This window comes from Arachis hypogaea, chromosome 11 (assembly GCF_003086295.3).
Source record: "Arachis hypogaea cultivar Tifrunner chromosome 11, arahy.Tifrunner.gnm2.J5K5, whole genome shotgun sequence".
In the NCBI taxonomy this organism is placed as follows: domain Eukaryota; kingdom Viridiplantae; phylum Streptophyta; class Magnoliopsida; order Fabales; family Fabaceae; genus Arachis; species Arachis hypogaea.
In genome coordinates, this window is record NC_092046.1 from 8854460 (window position 1) to 8871157 (window position 16698).

Sequence of the window (16698 nt, forward strand, 5' to 3'; positions counted from 1 at the left end):
CCTGCACGATCGGGGCACCAACAGCGGGACTTGGCCGGTTGTTGACCCACACCGCCGGCTGGCTCGCGGAGGAGAGGAAGAACCCAGAACCGGTGAGGGAGAGAGCGCCGCGCACGATCGGGACAGCCACAGCGGGACTCGGCCGGTTGTTGACCCACACCGCCGGCTGACTCGCGGAGGAGAGGAAGTACCCAGAACCGGTGAAGGAGAGAACGACGAGCACGACCGGGACAGCCACAGCGGGTCTCGGCCGGTTATTGACCCACACCGCCGGCTGACTCGCAGAGGGGAGGCAGAGCCCAGAACCCTTGAAGAGGCGGCTTTGGACGACGTTGGGATGCATGGCGGAGGAGAGTTTGCAGCAAACAGGGATGCGGTTGGCGGTGATACCATAGCGGAGCAGCAGCGGGTGAAAGTGGCGGGTAATGGAGGGGAAGCTGTGTTCCTTGAGGATAGAGGTGTGACATTGAATGATGGTTACAAGGACCAGCATCTGGTTCAACATGAAAGAAGGGTGGTGGTCAGCCATGGTCATGATGACAATGTGGAGGATGAAGCTGGGGATGAAGAAACTAAAGTTGAAGCGAAAAATAGCGGTAGTCAGAGTTCAATACTGAAGGAACAATTACTGGAGAACGAGAGGACCTGGGAGCTGGCCAGAGAGTCGGGTGCTATGCTATACAATGAGGAGGACGATATTATGGCGATTCTCCAGGCACAGAATGAAGAAATAGCACGAAAACGGAAGGTGACTAAGCAGAAGGAGAAAATGAGACGATGCAGGCCCAAACATAAAAACCAGGTGTGTAAGAGAATATTTTAATGATTATTAGTGCTTGGAATGTTAGGGGGCTAAGGGGGGACGGAAAGTTTAGAATGGTGAAAGATTTGAAGAAAAAATATAGTTTGAATCTATTAAGATTGATTGAGACTAAACGCCAGGTTGTGACAAAATTTGATGTTACACGAATTTGGAGGCATGATGGTTCAGGTTGGGAATTTGTAGGCTCTGATGGCGCTTCTGGTGGACTGTTGGTAATATGGGATGAATGTGTTTTTAAAATGAATAATTGCTATAAGGGGGAGAGATGGTTGTGTGTTGAAGGAGTAATGTTGAAGAATAGTTTCAATTGTGCTTTTGTCTTGGTATATGGTGCACATAGTAGGGATGAGAAGACTCATGTTTGGGAAGAGCTGAGCTATATAGCCGGACTTTGTCAGGTCCCTTGTTGTTTTCTGGGGGACTTTAATGAAATTTTACAGGTGGAGGAAAGGAAAGATGCAACTAGCTTACCGCGGTCTGCGGAGGAATTCAAAGTGTGGGTACAAGATATGCACTTAGTGGATCTATCGCTCACTGATCATAAGTTTACATGGTTTTGAGGACGATCTTGCAGTCGTATAGATAGAGCTCTAGTAAATGTGGAGTGGTTAGAAGAGTTCCCAGAGACTCGGCTACGAGGTGGGCCTAGGGGATTGTCAGACCATTGCCCTATAATAGTGGAGGACAAAAAGATGAGGGGTGGGCCAAGGCCGTTCCGGAGCCTTGATTCGTGGTTTACACATGACGGGTTCCTTAGTATGGTCAAGGAGGAGTGGAGAGGATTGGGGGACGTACAGTTCACAGATAAACTGAAGGCGCTGACAATTCCGTTAGGAAGGTGGCATAAGGCTAACTTTAGTGAGATGGATAACAAAATTACAAGATTTGAGGAAGAAATCAAGAAGGTTGACGATCTGGTGAGCAATGGAGTATATGATGAAATGATGGAGGCTAGAAGAAAGGCATTGGTTACTTGTTGTGAGAGATGGTATGTAAGGAAGGAAGTACATTGGAAACAGATGTCTCGGTCTCGGCATGCGAAGGAGATGGACAAAAATACTAGGTACTTCCACAATATAGCTTCAGCAAGGAGGCGGAATAATAGGATTGATGTTCTGATAGTAAATGGCAGACAAGTCAGGAATCAAGCGAGAATCAAGATAGCTATAAGAGACTTCTACAAGAATTTATATCATCAAGAAGCTTCTCTTTTGATGGGGTTTAGAGATGGCTTGGTACGCAAGATAGAGGACGAAGATGCTATGAATTTAGAAAGGATGCCGACAACAGACGAGATCAGAGAGGCTGTGTGGGATTGCGAGTCGTCCAAAGCGCCGGGGTGTGATGGTTACAACATGAATTTCATCAAGAAGTGATGGGGTGAGATTGGGGCTGAATTCACGGCAACAGTGATGGGATTCTTTCAAACTTGCAACTTACCAGTGGATACCAACATCACCTGGGTGGCGCTAGCACCAAAGTTTGTAGGTGCGAAGGAGATCAAAGATCTACGACCCATTAGTATGGTGGGATGTGTTTATAAGGTTATCTCGAAGGTGCTAGTTAGGAGGATGAGGGCAGTGATGCCGGGGTTAGTGGGGGAGACTCAGAGTGCGTTTGTTAAGGGAAGAAAAATACATGATGGAGCACTTATTGCGTCTGAAACAGTAAACTGGCTGAAATTGAGGAAAAAGGAGGCAGCAATAATAAAGCTAGATTTTCAGAAGGCATACGATATGGTCAAATGGAGTTTTGTGGACACTGTACTACAAAAGATGGGTTTTGGGCATAAATGGAGAGCATGGGTTATGGAGTGCGTGACAACTGCATTTATGTCGGTTCTGATAAATGGGTCGCCATCTAAGCCATTTAAGATTGAAAGAGGTTTGAGGCAAGGTGACCCGCTTTCTCCCTTCTTATTTGTTCTGGTTGTTGATGTGCTACATCGTATGATTGGAGAGGCAATCAGAAATGGACGTATATTACCGCTATTGGTCGGAAGAGATGGTATAGAACTGTCGCACCTGCAGTTTGCGGATGATACTATCCTATTCTGTCCACCTGTGGAGGAGACTATTAAGAACTACAAGCGACTTTTGCGATGTTTTGAGTTGATGTCAGGGCTCAGGATTAATTTTGATAAGTCCAGTTTGATTCCTATTAATTGTGATGAGCAGTGGGTACAGCGTATGTGCAACTTACTGGGTTGTAAGGGAGGCACCCTTCCAGTAAAATACCTGGGGATCTCGTTAGGAGCAAACCCGAGATTAGTGAAGACCTGGAAGCCTATACTAGACAAAGTGGAGGAGAAACTCAACCTATGGAAAGCTAAGGTGCTGAACAAAGCTGGGAAGGTAGTACTCATTAAATCAGTCTTAAATAGTCTGCCAATATATTATTTGAGCTTGTTCAAAATGCCTAAGGCTGTTGCGGAGAAATTGATCTCATTGCAACGAAGATTCCTATGGAGCAAGGAGGATGGTAGAAATGGTATAGCATTAGTAAGATGGGAAGTAGTGCAGGCCCCTAAGAAATTAGGAGGGTTGGGAGATGCTGTAATCCGTAACACAGCACTTTTGTTCAAGTGGTGGTGGCGGTTTGCGAAGGAAGATTTCCCTTTGTGGAAGAAGGTTGTATGCTCGTGTAATAGTCTGAACCCAAATGAGCTCCTGTCAACTCAAGTGTTGCCTATTAGAGGAGGCCCATGGAAGGATATTTGTCAGCTACAAATCTCGGATCAACGTATAAGGAACAAGATGGTTACAGGATTGAGTATGGAGATTGGTGATGGGCGACGGACACGGTTTTGGGAGGATGTCTGGTTGCTTTATGGATCTCTGAAGGATCAGTTCCCGAGGCTTTTCTCTGTTTCAAACCAATGTGGATCTGTTATTGGGGATTGCAGGTTTTGGGATGGGCTAGAGTGGATCTGGAACTTCCAATGGAGGCGAGAGCTTTTCCACTGGGAGTTGGAACTACTGGATCAATTACATGAGGCATTGAGACCTGTGAAACTAGTACATAACAGGGAGGATAGAGTGATATGGAAATATGATAGGCAAGGTGTTTTTTTAGCTAACTCATTTGTGCATGTGCTACAGGAAGAAACGCTCCCAGAGGAAGTGACCAGTTACAGCTTCACGAAGACAATTTGGAAAGAATTGGTTCCACCAAGAGTTGAGATGCTCGTTTGGTTTGTTGTGATCGGCAGGGTGAATACAAAGGAAAGGCTAAGCCGGTTTGGGATTGTCAGCCCGGATGATAGTGTCTGTGTTTTCTGTAATAACAACACGGAATTTGTACATCACCTGTTTCTAGGCTGTGCTTTTGTGTGGCAGGTATGGAGTGCTTGGATAGCAGGGCTTTGCCGTCAATGGTCTTATCCGGGGTCCATGAAAGAGCATTTTCTAAGTTGGACAGAGGAACCAAGGAGTCCAGAGGATCGAAAGCAGCGGCTAAGATGTTTTTGTGCCATTGTGTGGAACATTTGGTTGGAAAGGAACATGAGAATCTTCCAGAATAAAAGCAAAGGTGTTGATGAGGTAATCCACATGACCATGACTAGCGTTAATGAGTGGACAGGTGTTGATCCCCTATGTTGTTGATGGCAATGCTGAAGATGACGTGGGGACTTATCTTTATTTATAGTATTTTTATTTATTTACGTAAGGTGTAGTGTTTATTTAGTACTGTTGTTCCACAATTGAGCTTTTGGTTTCAAAAAAAAAAAATAACCATATTATATATTTTGAGGGTTGAGCTTTTGAAATGGACACTTGCAATAAAAGTACTTTCGGACTGTTTCATAGCACTAAAAGCATATATCTTCCATTTCTTTTTTTTTTTCTTTTGTTTTCTTGAATTTTATATCCAAATAGTTTCCAAACTAGTATGTACATAAGAAACGAATGACAACGTGGTCATCACTCCCATTTACACATAATTTGATTAGTGTGTCTGAAACCATAAGTTAACACACAGCTTCCATCCATTCTCTTCAAAACAAAGCTTTCCACAAGCACATAACACCCAAAATTTTCCCATTTAATTGCCCCTCCAAATTTCTCCTCTCTAATTATCCTCTCCTGCCTCTTATTCCTACCCAACCAACCACCTCTTTCTTGCTCCCATTTCATTCTCTCCACAATAACCAAATTCAATCCAACACTAACCTCTCTTCCCACACTAAACCAAACCACTCCATCAACACCATTTCCTTCACCCCAATCAGCTTCCTTTCCACCCACCATAGCAAATTCTGTTTCAACAACAACATCCACTAACACCACATCATTACCTTTACTACCAATAACACTACTATTCTTCATTGACAAAATCTTCTCCCATCTTTGCTCAAGCGTCAATGTGTAAAACACAGATCTTTTCATTTGGTCCTTGAGTTCCATTCCTTCCTTCACAAACATAAATGGACAGTACCAATTCCCAATAACCACAGAACCAGAACTATCATTAGACAATGGGAAATCGAATGCCGGTAATTGATCGCGCAACAATTGATTGAGGCCAAGAGCTTCTTCCAACTTGTAATTCTTGGGTGTAGAAGCTGCAACTTTCCAACCTTTCCTCCTTAAGAATAAAGGAGGGAACCCATCAGGAGCAACAGACTTTGCATGGAATCCAGAACTCTTCTTGATTATCTCGAATTGTTGATATTCGTTAAAGGGGTCCAAAGGTCTTGGTTTAACATCTTTCACAAAATTGAAGCATAAACAAGTTCTCATATCCTCTTCATTTGAACTTGTACATGCCTCCCTGCTCGTCGACATAACAAAACAGTTTGTTAGAATAATAATATAATCCTTATGAATACATAATAAAAGTAGGGCAAAAAACTCAAATAAGCCAGAGAAAATTTTTACACAAATTCGTCACACAAAAATCTGTTTCATGAATCCACCAATGCACATTTATATGTAATTCGAACCAGCTAAATTTGAATTTCATTTCTACATAATTCAAACCAGCTGGGTCGAATTTTACACAAACACACGCACACACTAATTCGAATCTACCTTATTCGAATTACACACAGTAATTCGAATCAAGGTGATTCGAACTACACCCACGCACGCGTTTCCAAGTAATTCAAACTTGATTCGAATTATTCATGGGATAATTCGAATTATGCTGTTAAAAAATTAATAATTTATTAAAAAAATTTTATTAAAAAATTTATTAAAAAAATTAATAATTTAAAAATTAAAAAAATATATATTTTATTTCATACATTTAAAAAAAAGCTAACAAAATATTTAATTACGAGAATTCTTTAAAATATTAATGATCTATTGATTCGAATTCCATACAATACTCTTTTGTCTATTTTTAATAGCTCATGAATATTTTTTAATAAATATTTTTAATAAATTTATTTAAATTATACTACAAAAAATATTTTATCCTATGCAAAATAATTTTAAAAAAATGGCTTAAAAAATGTTAGGAGTACTATAAAAATTTGTAATGTTCTAATAACTTAAGTAAATACATGCATGTACTCAAATTTTAAATAAAGTACTCTACATAGTCAATAATAATTTAGAAATGAAAGAAAATATTTTATTCCATACAAAATAATTAAAAAATATATTTTATTCTAATACAAAATAATTTTTAAAAAATGACTTAAAAGATGTTATGAATACTATAAAAGTTTGTAATATTCTAGTGATTTAGGTAAATACATGATAAAAATATTTTTCTTTAATTTCTAGATTATTATTGACTATGCAGAGTATTTCTTTAATGTCCTAAGTTATTAGGATATTACAAATTTTTATAGTACTCCTAACATCTTTTAAGCCTTTTTTTAAATAGTCACAAAAAAAACCTTTTTTTTTAATTATTTTACATAAAATAAAATATTTTTTTGTGGTATAATTTAAATAAATTTATTAAAAAATATTCATATAATTTTTTAATAAAATTATTTAAATTATATAGTGAGATATTACATAATTCGAATTACGCAGGGAAAATTCGAATCACTCTTATTCAAATTATATGGTATATTCTTCTTCAGTCCATTCTTGATAGTTCATGAATATTTTTTATGGATTAATTATTTTGTGAATTCAAGCATGGAGGGAGAAAGATTAGCATACATACCCTTGATGCTTTCCTTTCCTCCATATAACATAGTAGCGGTTGGAAGACAAGGGCTGATTAAGAACTGGAATGAACATAACTTTGTCGTAATACGTTATGGACCCATTTCCACTACTAACAGTCAAACTGACGGTCAGATTCTTGCTATGAGGAAAAGGGAAATGGCTGATGTAGCTTTGTGCTTCTTCATCTTGGAGAACAAGATAGCCTGAATTTGGACCCTCTGAAGAAGGTGCCTTAGAAAGGGCATTAACGTCTTTCTTTAACAATGAACGAGGCCTTGTTGAATACATTCTTGATTCTTATTAACTTCTTTCTCTTCTTATTCTTCAAGCTTCTCTCATATAGTTGTGTGTGTATTTATTAAGGGAAGTTCTATGGTAGCATGAGTTTTGGTGGCTAAAGGTGGCATAAGGTTGACCAACAAGTAAAATATTGACACATGACAAAAAAATTAAATCTAAAATCAAAATGATTCTCTCTCTTATAATTTTTTATAATTATTTTTATCAAAATAATTTCTTATAATTATTTTCATAATTATAAAAAATAATTTCAAAAAATAATACCAAAATAATTTTATAATTATGTTTATAATTATTATTTTATTATTATTTTTATTTTTAAAAATAATTTTTATAATTATTTTTCTAAAATAATTTTTTATAATTATTTTTATTTTTTAATTATTTTTATTATTATTATTTTTAATAATTTCTAAAAATAACACCAAAATTATTTTTTTTAATTATTTTTATTATTATTTTTATTTCTAAAAAATAATTTTTTATAATTTTTTTTTTGTAATTTCAAAAAACTAACACCAAAATGATATTCTTCCTCTTGGTGTTACTTTAAAAATAATCATAAAAAATTATAAGAGAGATATTATTTTGGTTTTAGTTTTCCAAAATTACAAAAAGAAAAAATAATTATAAAAAAATTTATTTTGATAAAAAATAATAATAAAAATAATTAAAAAATAAAAATAATTATAAAAAATCATTTTAATAAAAATAATTATAAAAATAATTATAAGAAATTATTTTTAAAAAATAAAAATAATAATAAAATAATAATTATAAATATAATTAAAAAATTATTTTAATATTTTTTAAATTATTTTTATAATTATAAAAAAATTATAAAAAATTATTTTGATAAAAATAATTATAAGAAATTATAAAAACGAAAGAATCATTTTAGTTTTAGATTTAATTTTTTTTATCATGTGTCAATATTTTATTTGTTGGTCAAACTTATGCCACTCTTAGCCATTAAAACTAATGCCACCATAGAAGTTCCCATTTATTAAAGCCTTGTATGGAATATATAATAGATGCCTACGTGTGATTTATGATTGAGAGTGAATCAAACCAATTCATAAATCAGTTGGATTAATAATTTGTTAAGTTAAGTTTGTGAGTTTGTGAATCGAATTTAAACTTAAAATTAAATTTATAAATTAAATTAGTCAATTTTGAGCTTTAATAAATTTAACTCATTAGCTTTTGAGTTAGTTTAATTATATATATATATATATATATATATATATATATATATTAAATTATTAATATATATATTTTTATATGTATTTATTTATATTTTTAATATTATATATACATATATATATATATATATATATTTTGTGCCTTAGTCAATAGAAAATTGAACATTTTTAAGGTGAATTCTTGTCAAGTTTTAATTTTTATTTTTATTTTTTAATTAGGCAGTAGAAAATATAATTAATTGATGTTGTTTACTCATTTAGATCTTTAATAAAAATGGATCTTTTTAATATTTTTTAGTATATATAAGTTATAATTTATTAATATAGAACTATAGCTTTTTAATATTTTTTCAGTTCACTTCCAACTCTGTCTGTCGCTTAATAACATACGGTAAATTTTAAAGAGTAATACGACATAATTAACAAATATTATTATTTTTTTAATATTTAATTAATAATAATTTACACACATATTTATAAAATTTTACGTACAAAAAGTATATATATATATATATATATATATATTAGAATTTACATACATGAATCAATATAGTTTATATTCGTATTTTTTAAAATTTATACACATAAATTAATAAAATTTATTTATTAAAGATAATTTAATTTTTATATTGATCAAATAATGATAAAAAATATTAAAAATTATTGATTTCTAAAAAAATTTTTAATTTTAAATTCACATTAAATTAAAGAATATTCCTGAATAAAAAATCAAATGTGACAGTGATTATCAACAATTTATTGTTGAACTATAAGGATTAAAATGTATAGAATTTTTTTATTGTTGATAATAATATCAAAAATAATAATGGAATAGATTTATTGTCTTTTTTGTTTTTTCTATTTTTTTATTTATTTGTCCTTTATTGTTATATTTTATCGTGTTGAGTTTTCTTTTTAAAATAAATAAATAAATAATAATATGGACGGCCAGAAAACTTTCAGACTATTCAACTAGTTTTAACAAATCTGAAAGCCAAAATGTAAAATATCCTAATAAATTCAAAGTTGGGAAATTTCTTATTGTTTGAGTAGTTGTCTTGACAAGTTGACATCCTGTTGTTATTATCCCTTACAATAGTGGTAGTAAATTAACGAAGCTACAAGTTAGTTACATGGGGTCCTGAATGCTAAAATGAATTGTTTGATGGAAAAGTCTAGGGGCCAGCAGTTTTGTTGAATTTTAGCCAGCATGTAACCAGCAGAGAAATGTGAGTCATTGGATGAAATTTCACACCAATCTCACACCATTAGATCATCATTGATGGCTATTTGATGTCTACCAATCACAAAAGTTGCTGGCCCCCTAGCATTGCTCTTGTTTGATTTGCTTATTTATTGTCATTTATCTTTCTTGGAATTAAAGCGGAAACGACTAGGGGTGTGTTTGGCAAACGCGTTGAGGAGGAAAGAAGCACGTTTGAGTCTCTTGAAAGTTTCACTTTTGTGTTTGGCAACTTTTATTCTTCTGAACGCAGAAGTGATTCTGCCTTTAAACGTACGTTCAGGAGAAGCTAAAATTTGTAGCTTCTGCGTTTCACGTTCATGGTGGCTGATTATCTTAGAAAATTAGGTAGAAATTTTATTTCTTTTTTACCAATCCTATCCTTCATTTTCTTCTATACAAAGGATACTAGTAACTATTACCATCACAGTTCTCTATAGTTCTTCCTACTTGTTCTTAGTTCCAATTTTTTTTCATCAAAATGGTTCAAATTTGTTTAATCACTAGCAAAGTAAATATTTTAATTTTTTTTTATTATTTTTAGTACTAACTTTCATATTTTAATTTTTATATTTTTTATTGTATTTTATATTTATAAGATAAATATTTTTATATTATTTGTGTAGTATTCTAATTTCTCATGTTATATTTTTATATGAGTTTTTTTTATCATTTACTATATTATTTTTTATATGTATATTTTTTATGAAATTTTTTTATTTTTGTTTGACTTTGTTCATGTGATTTTTATTTATTTTATTGTATTTTTTTTATTCATTGACAAATGTTGTTGATTTTTTTATTATGCTCTAATTTTTAGATATTTTGTTAATTTTATGATATTTTTATTATTATTTGTTCATATGAATTCTTTTTTTTTCTATCCTCCTTCACTGCATTGTATTTATGTTGTGTATGAAATTTTTTTATTTTTTTATTTAATTTTATTCATATGAATTTTATTTACCTTTTATTGTATTTTTTTTATTCATATGATATATGTTGTTGGTTTTATGATATTTTTATTATTTCTTATCTGTATCAATTTTTTTTTATTCTTTGATGTATTCTATTTTTGTTTTGTATTAATTTTTTTATTTTTTATTCTGATTTTATAAAATTTGTAATTGTAATTATTATATACTACATTTATTATCAAAATTTTATAATATAAATTATGATCTTATAAAAAAAAGACAAAATAAATAAAAACTAATTATAAGTAACAATAGAGTCATAGATAATGAAAAATAGTTGATACAATAAAGGAAATAGATTATAGTCCAAAATAATACTAAATTAAAGAGTACTGACCGTACTAAAAAAAATTATAGAATATTTTCTTTTTGTTTAATATTATAAAATTTATAGTACTCTTTTCCATATTTTTATTTTTTATTGTATTTATTTTATTTATATGATAAATATTTTTTATATTATTTTTGTTAGCGTTTTGATTTTGCATGTATATAAAAAAAATTATTTAAATTGATGTCTCTTTTGGTAATTTTTCATCTAAAAGTGATTTTGAGTAGTATAATCCAAACAACATTTATTTTACTATAATCAATTTTGATATAAAGATTGCCAAACATAAATCACGTTAACACAAACTTACTTTTCATCAAAATCAATTTTGCAAAATCACTTTTATGCAAACTCTCGTTTGCAAACTGTAATCCAAACACACACTAGGAAGTTGGGTGCTTTGCTTGACATTTTAGAAGAAAAGATTAAAGAGAGAAGGGGCAAGACTTAATGATGAGGTTGGAAGTTGGAAATATAAATTTTGAAAACAAGTGTCCATCAAGCTGTATTTTTATATAGATATGTATATATTTTATAATGATACAAAAATATAAAATCAATCATGGTCCAGTAATTGAGTCGTGTGTAAACAACCTTCATATCCTAAAGGTACAAGATTCAATTCACTAATAATAAAACGATTTTAGAATTATTTTTGAAGACTTACATTGCACAGACGCAATTCAGCAAATTAAATCGAACTAGTTTGTAGCTCAATTTGGTCGGATTTAATAACTATGATTATTAGTTGGGTAGTATATAGGTATAGATATGAAACATACAAAAGAGTTCCACAAAATTGTAGTTATAGAAGTGTATCTGTGGTGGCTGTGTTTTCCATGGCTAATGGTGTCTAAGATTTAAAAAATGCAGTGGGAATAGATTTTTTTTAATTGTTAAAAAATTGAAGGAATAAATACGATTTTTAATTTTTTATTATTTTTACTCTTATATTTTTTTTTAGTTTTACTTATAAAATTAATTGTGAGAAATCACATTTTATTCTCTTAATGGTTAAAAAATTAAGAGAATTCATTTCCAAATATAGCAAATGTGGCAGTCAATAATAGGTGGGTTATTGTTTTAACTATCAGTGGCCGAGTTTGAAATTTTTTTTAGGAAAGCCAAAATTTTTTTTATCACAAAATATATAATATTAGCAAAATTAAATTAAAATTAGGTTAAATATTTGTTAACTTTACCAATCATATCATTAAATTCATTAAAAAGCCAATTTTTAATTCTTTAGTAAATGTTTTTTCTTAAAATATTTTATAAGCATAATACTTATTATTCAAATCCGTTAAGTTATCTATATATTATAAAATAAAATTTAAAGAATAAAATTAACGTGATAAATTAATTTTATGGTTAAATCATATATAAGATGTCTCAATATTATTTTAGTTAATTTAAAAGGAATGTACATTATATATTATCACACGACAAGTACTTTTAAAAGAATAACTTTTTAATTTTTTTTAAAAAAATATGAAAACTAAAAAAAGAGAATGATATAAAATTATATTGTTCGAGAATTGTTGGAAATGAAATTTGAATCCACAAATTCATAAAAAAAAATTTAAGAAGCTAAGTTAATCAAATTAACTATAAATTTTTTTTATATTATTATATATATAACTAATAATTTTTATAAATTTTGGAGAGGTCATGACTGAGTTAAGACTTGAAGTGGTCCATTAAGTTACACTTAAGGTTCATAGTAGTTCCTAAAGTTAATAGTTACTCGTACATATCCTGAAGTTGTATTCCAGAATTCAAAATCGTCCTTCAAGCAAGCATTTTTATGTCAACTAGACTTCACCGGAAAGCTGAGATGGACTCTTTTTTGATAGGTTGGCAAGCCCAAAATGACACAGTGTTGGTTTGGCACCTAATTTGGGTCAAACGACGTCGTTTTCATGGGCAGAAATATAACTCAACGTGTTCTCTCCTTTCCAAAATAGAAACACAAACGTCTTCCTTCAAAACCTTATCTTCAATGGCGCTGCTTTGAGTGACATTGCTACAATGTCTTCTTTTAAAACTCGACTGGTCTCTACAGTTGGCTTTCTTGTCGTCGTTTGTGAGAGTATTTTTAAAGAAGGATTTCTCTAACAGAGGTCAGCAAAAAGGATCTCTCTAACAAATATGATTCTTATGTGAACTTATTATGATGGTTGCAAAACAGATATCCTAATTCTCTTCTTGAATCAGGATCCTAATCTATTGCGATCCTATGTTGTTCGGCAGGAAGGAATAACACTTTTTGGACTTCTGATATGCTTTGTATGCGAATGAGATCACATTTTTCTTATGATATGAATGTATAAAATTACTCATAAGGTATGTATTAGACATATTATCCTGTACAGGTTAAGGAGATGATAACAGAGTTTGGGAACAACATGCATTGTCAGTTTCTTGAGATTCTTCACAGTCTATTAGATTCATGTACATTATCTGGACCACAAGTACCTGTTACTGATATTTTCTTCAATTTAAATTGTTTAACCGTATTTGTTACTACTATAGATATGATAATAATTGTTATATATGACATATATTTATTTTAAGGTTTTCTTTGGTACCCTTGTTTATATAGGGTATTGTTACCTTTTCAATAATCAATATTTAAGGGTTGTGAATGTTTTTAGGTGAACTTTCTATTTCTTTTTAAATTTACTTATAAATAAATAGTGAGGTGAACTTTTTTATTTGATTACAAGTTTTTTAGATATGGAAACATAGTGATTTGAGTTAACATATGATTGATTCTTAGCCTTCAGTCACAAATAACTAAAGTGAATTGGTACAAGAAAGTTATTTATATTTGTAGTAGTTTGAGATTTTAATTTCTTTTTGTGTGTATCAAAAATCTTGTGTTGGATTAGCAAATTGTTTATTTATTCATTATCTTGATATAACATGACTATTCTTGATTTTTAAGTTTAAAATGGAGGGGTTGAGAGAGAAGCTCCATGCATTCTTTATAGTACGAATGTATTCAGTTTTAGATTGTAATTCTCTTTGCTAAAATAAAATTTTGATCTTCTTAGTTGGTAATGTAGTTTGTCCAAGGTTGATGTTGCTATCATATACAAAAAAAAAAAAAAATCACTATCTGAAACTGATGCAATTGAATATATTCTTGCTAGTTCGGATTTTGAATTGTGTATCTTCTAATTAATGGAGGAGATGTCGGTTAGTAGTCTTATTTTGTATTTGAAGTCGACTTGTAAAAAAGATAAATTTGGATGTTGAGTAGTAATTTATTACACATTCTCTGAATTGTTGAAAAAAATTTCTCTTTCACATAAGATGGAAGTATTTTTCTAGGTTAATAAGATATGTATTCCTGGACTTGTTTTATTGATTGTTTCAGTTTTATTTGGCAGAGAGACACAGTTATTGATATTTTCTTTTAGAAGTATTTGGATCAACTTGTTGAAGTTATTGCTTCCAGAATGGCAGCAATAATAGCATCAATATTGAGGGTGAGAAACAAGACGACACAGTGACGCAGAGAGATCAGCAAGCGGCGCGGCGACAAGATGGAGGCCAGGAGAGGCAACAACAGAGAAGATTGAGGTTTTGAGCTCACGCTGGCCATAAATATATAACTTTGAAGATGGAGAGGAGAACGTCTGCGAGGTTAGAGAAGAGAAGCAAAAGGGATGTAAATAGGGTCTTCAATTTTGGGGATTAAGGTTTTTTAAAATTGATTTAGGGACCAAATTGCTCACAAAATATTTTCTCGTCCACATCATTTATCTGTTACTTTGCCAATGTGTCAAAAGAGAGTCCACTTCAGCTTTCCGGTGGAGCCTAGTTGACGAAAAATGCTGGAAGGACGACTTTGAGTCCCGAAGTGCAACTTTAGGGATGCATATGAGTAACTATTAATTTCAGGGACTACTATGAGGCTCGAGTGTAACTTGAAGGACCACTTTGACTCTTAACTCGTCATGACTCCCGGTTGTCAATATGAAGATCCACCCGACTTAATTATGTGCATGACAGCCATTAGAAAGACGACACTTGGAAGGAATACATTTGCAACTAATGGCAGTAATTTAGATTAAGAGTGTACATGCGTGGAGTAAAATTAGGTTTGTCATAATTTAAATTCAGTGTTAAATATGTATCAGACATATTTTATACTTTAACTCAATCTTAAACCTAATAAAATCTAAATACTTTCGGATCACAATTATATTGGGTGAAAACCGGATCTTTAACTTGTGTAACAGTTGTTATCGCATCATCAATTGAAAGAGCAGCAACATTGTCAGATTCTATATTCATTAGTTTGTTTTTTCCGCTATTTTGTGTTGGAATACAATTAAGTCATTCTCCTCTCATTATAGTTTTTATCTAATCAAACAAAACTAAAGAAAAACCAAATGGTATTTAATAACAAATCATGAATAATTAAGGATCCGGTTGAAGTATTCTTTCGGGGGACTTTTTTTTCTTGGATTAGTTTCGATACACTTTGGAATTGGGCCAAAATGTTCAAAAATACTTCAGATTCGGATCGGTTCTTCAGACCGGACCAGTGTAACACCCTATCACACGGAGCTTTACGCTTAAGTCGTAAAACAAAGGTGGTGAGGTATTACGACCTCTAAAATAAAATATACATACATAATATAATTGAAGGAATATAATATTCGAGGATCCTTTAATGGTGGTTAAACAGAAAATCGCGAAAAAAAGCGCATTACACTCAAAAACGTAAAACCAGAGTAAAGATAAGGATAAGACATGAGTATATACAAAGAGTCGAGTACCAAAATATAGAATATCAGGCTCCAGACGCAACCTGCAAAGCTAAGATTGGCCAAAGTATAAATACATACATAAGCATAAGTATATATCCCAAAATAACCCAACATGCATAAAGAAAGCACCTAGTTCTCGAAAAACCTTCAAGAGGATTAAACATCATATATATATATATAAGGAGAATCTATGAACAGAAAATACATAATAGACAACCCTAAAATATAACTTCCCAGCTTGCCAGAGAAACCTCCAGATGATCACTGAGGCACATCTCAACCTGCATATGAAAACAATAACATAGATATGTCCAGTTCTCAACATGGTAATGGTGCCCACATACATAATATATAAAGTCCCAGAAAAGTCAGAGACAATCCTTGAACTCCAACACTCAAATTTAAATCTTAAAGTTTATAAATGGAAAACCATAAATAGGGTAGGTTATTTAAGGTTCTTATTTCTAATTCTTTTCTAACTTAAGTCCTAATTTCTGCCTTCCTCCAATCCTCCAAAATTCCGATACACAGACAAGCAATACAGACAAAGCAGACACAAGTAAGATACAGATACAGCAAATAGCAAATATAACAGGTAAGCATAATATTCACATAGGCAAGCCCAATTAATGCATAATCAAACAAAACACACATATGCATATGATGTATGTCTGCCCTATGGCTGATGAGTCTCATCTGTCGGTTACAAAATTAACCCGACATGTCCGGTAGCTAACCTGGGCATCGTCCTCTTGAAAACTGGTGAATGGTACAGTACTACGATCCTCACCTGGTGGGCGATAAGCCACCTCGATCTCCACAGACGTTTTCAATTGGAAAACAGCACACACGTAGGTGGTAAATAACCACGATCCCCACAAAATAATTCCATATCAAA

At 32.0% G+C, this 16698-nt stretch overlaps 1 protein-coding gene across 1 annotated transcript; it reads right to left on the bottom strand.

Moving 5' to 3' along the window:
- Positions 1-4599: 4599 nt before the first annotated feature.
- LOC112720153 (uncharacterized) lies at positions 4600-7372 on the bottom strand. Its single transcript, XM_025770995.3, has 2 exons — positions 6953-7372; positions 4600-5596 (listed from the first exon to the last, which is right to left on the bottom strand). Exons 1-2 carry the CDS (start codon positions 7243-7245, stop codon positions 4747-4749), a joined length of 1143 nt encoding a protein of 380 aa, XP_025626780.1. The 5' UTR covers positions 7246-7372; the 3' UTR covers positions 4600-4746.
- Positions 7373-16698: the final 9326 nt, after the last annotated feature.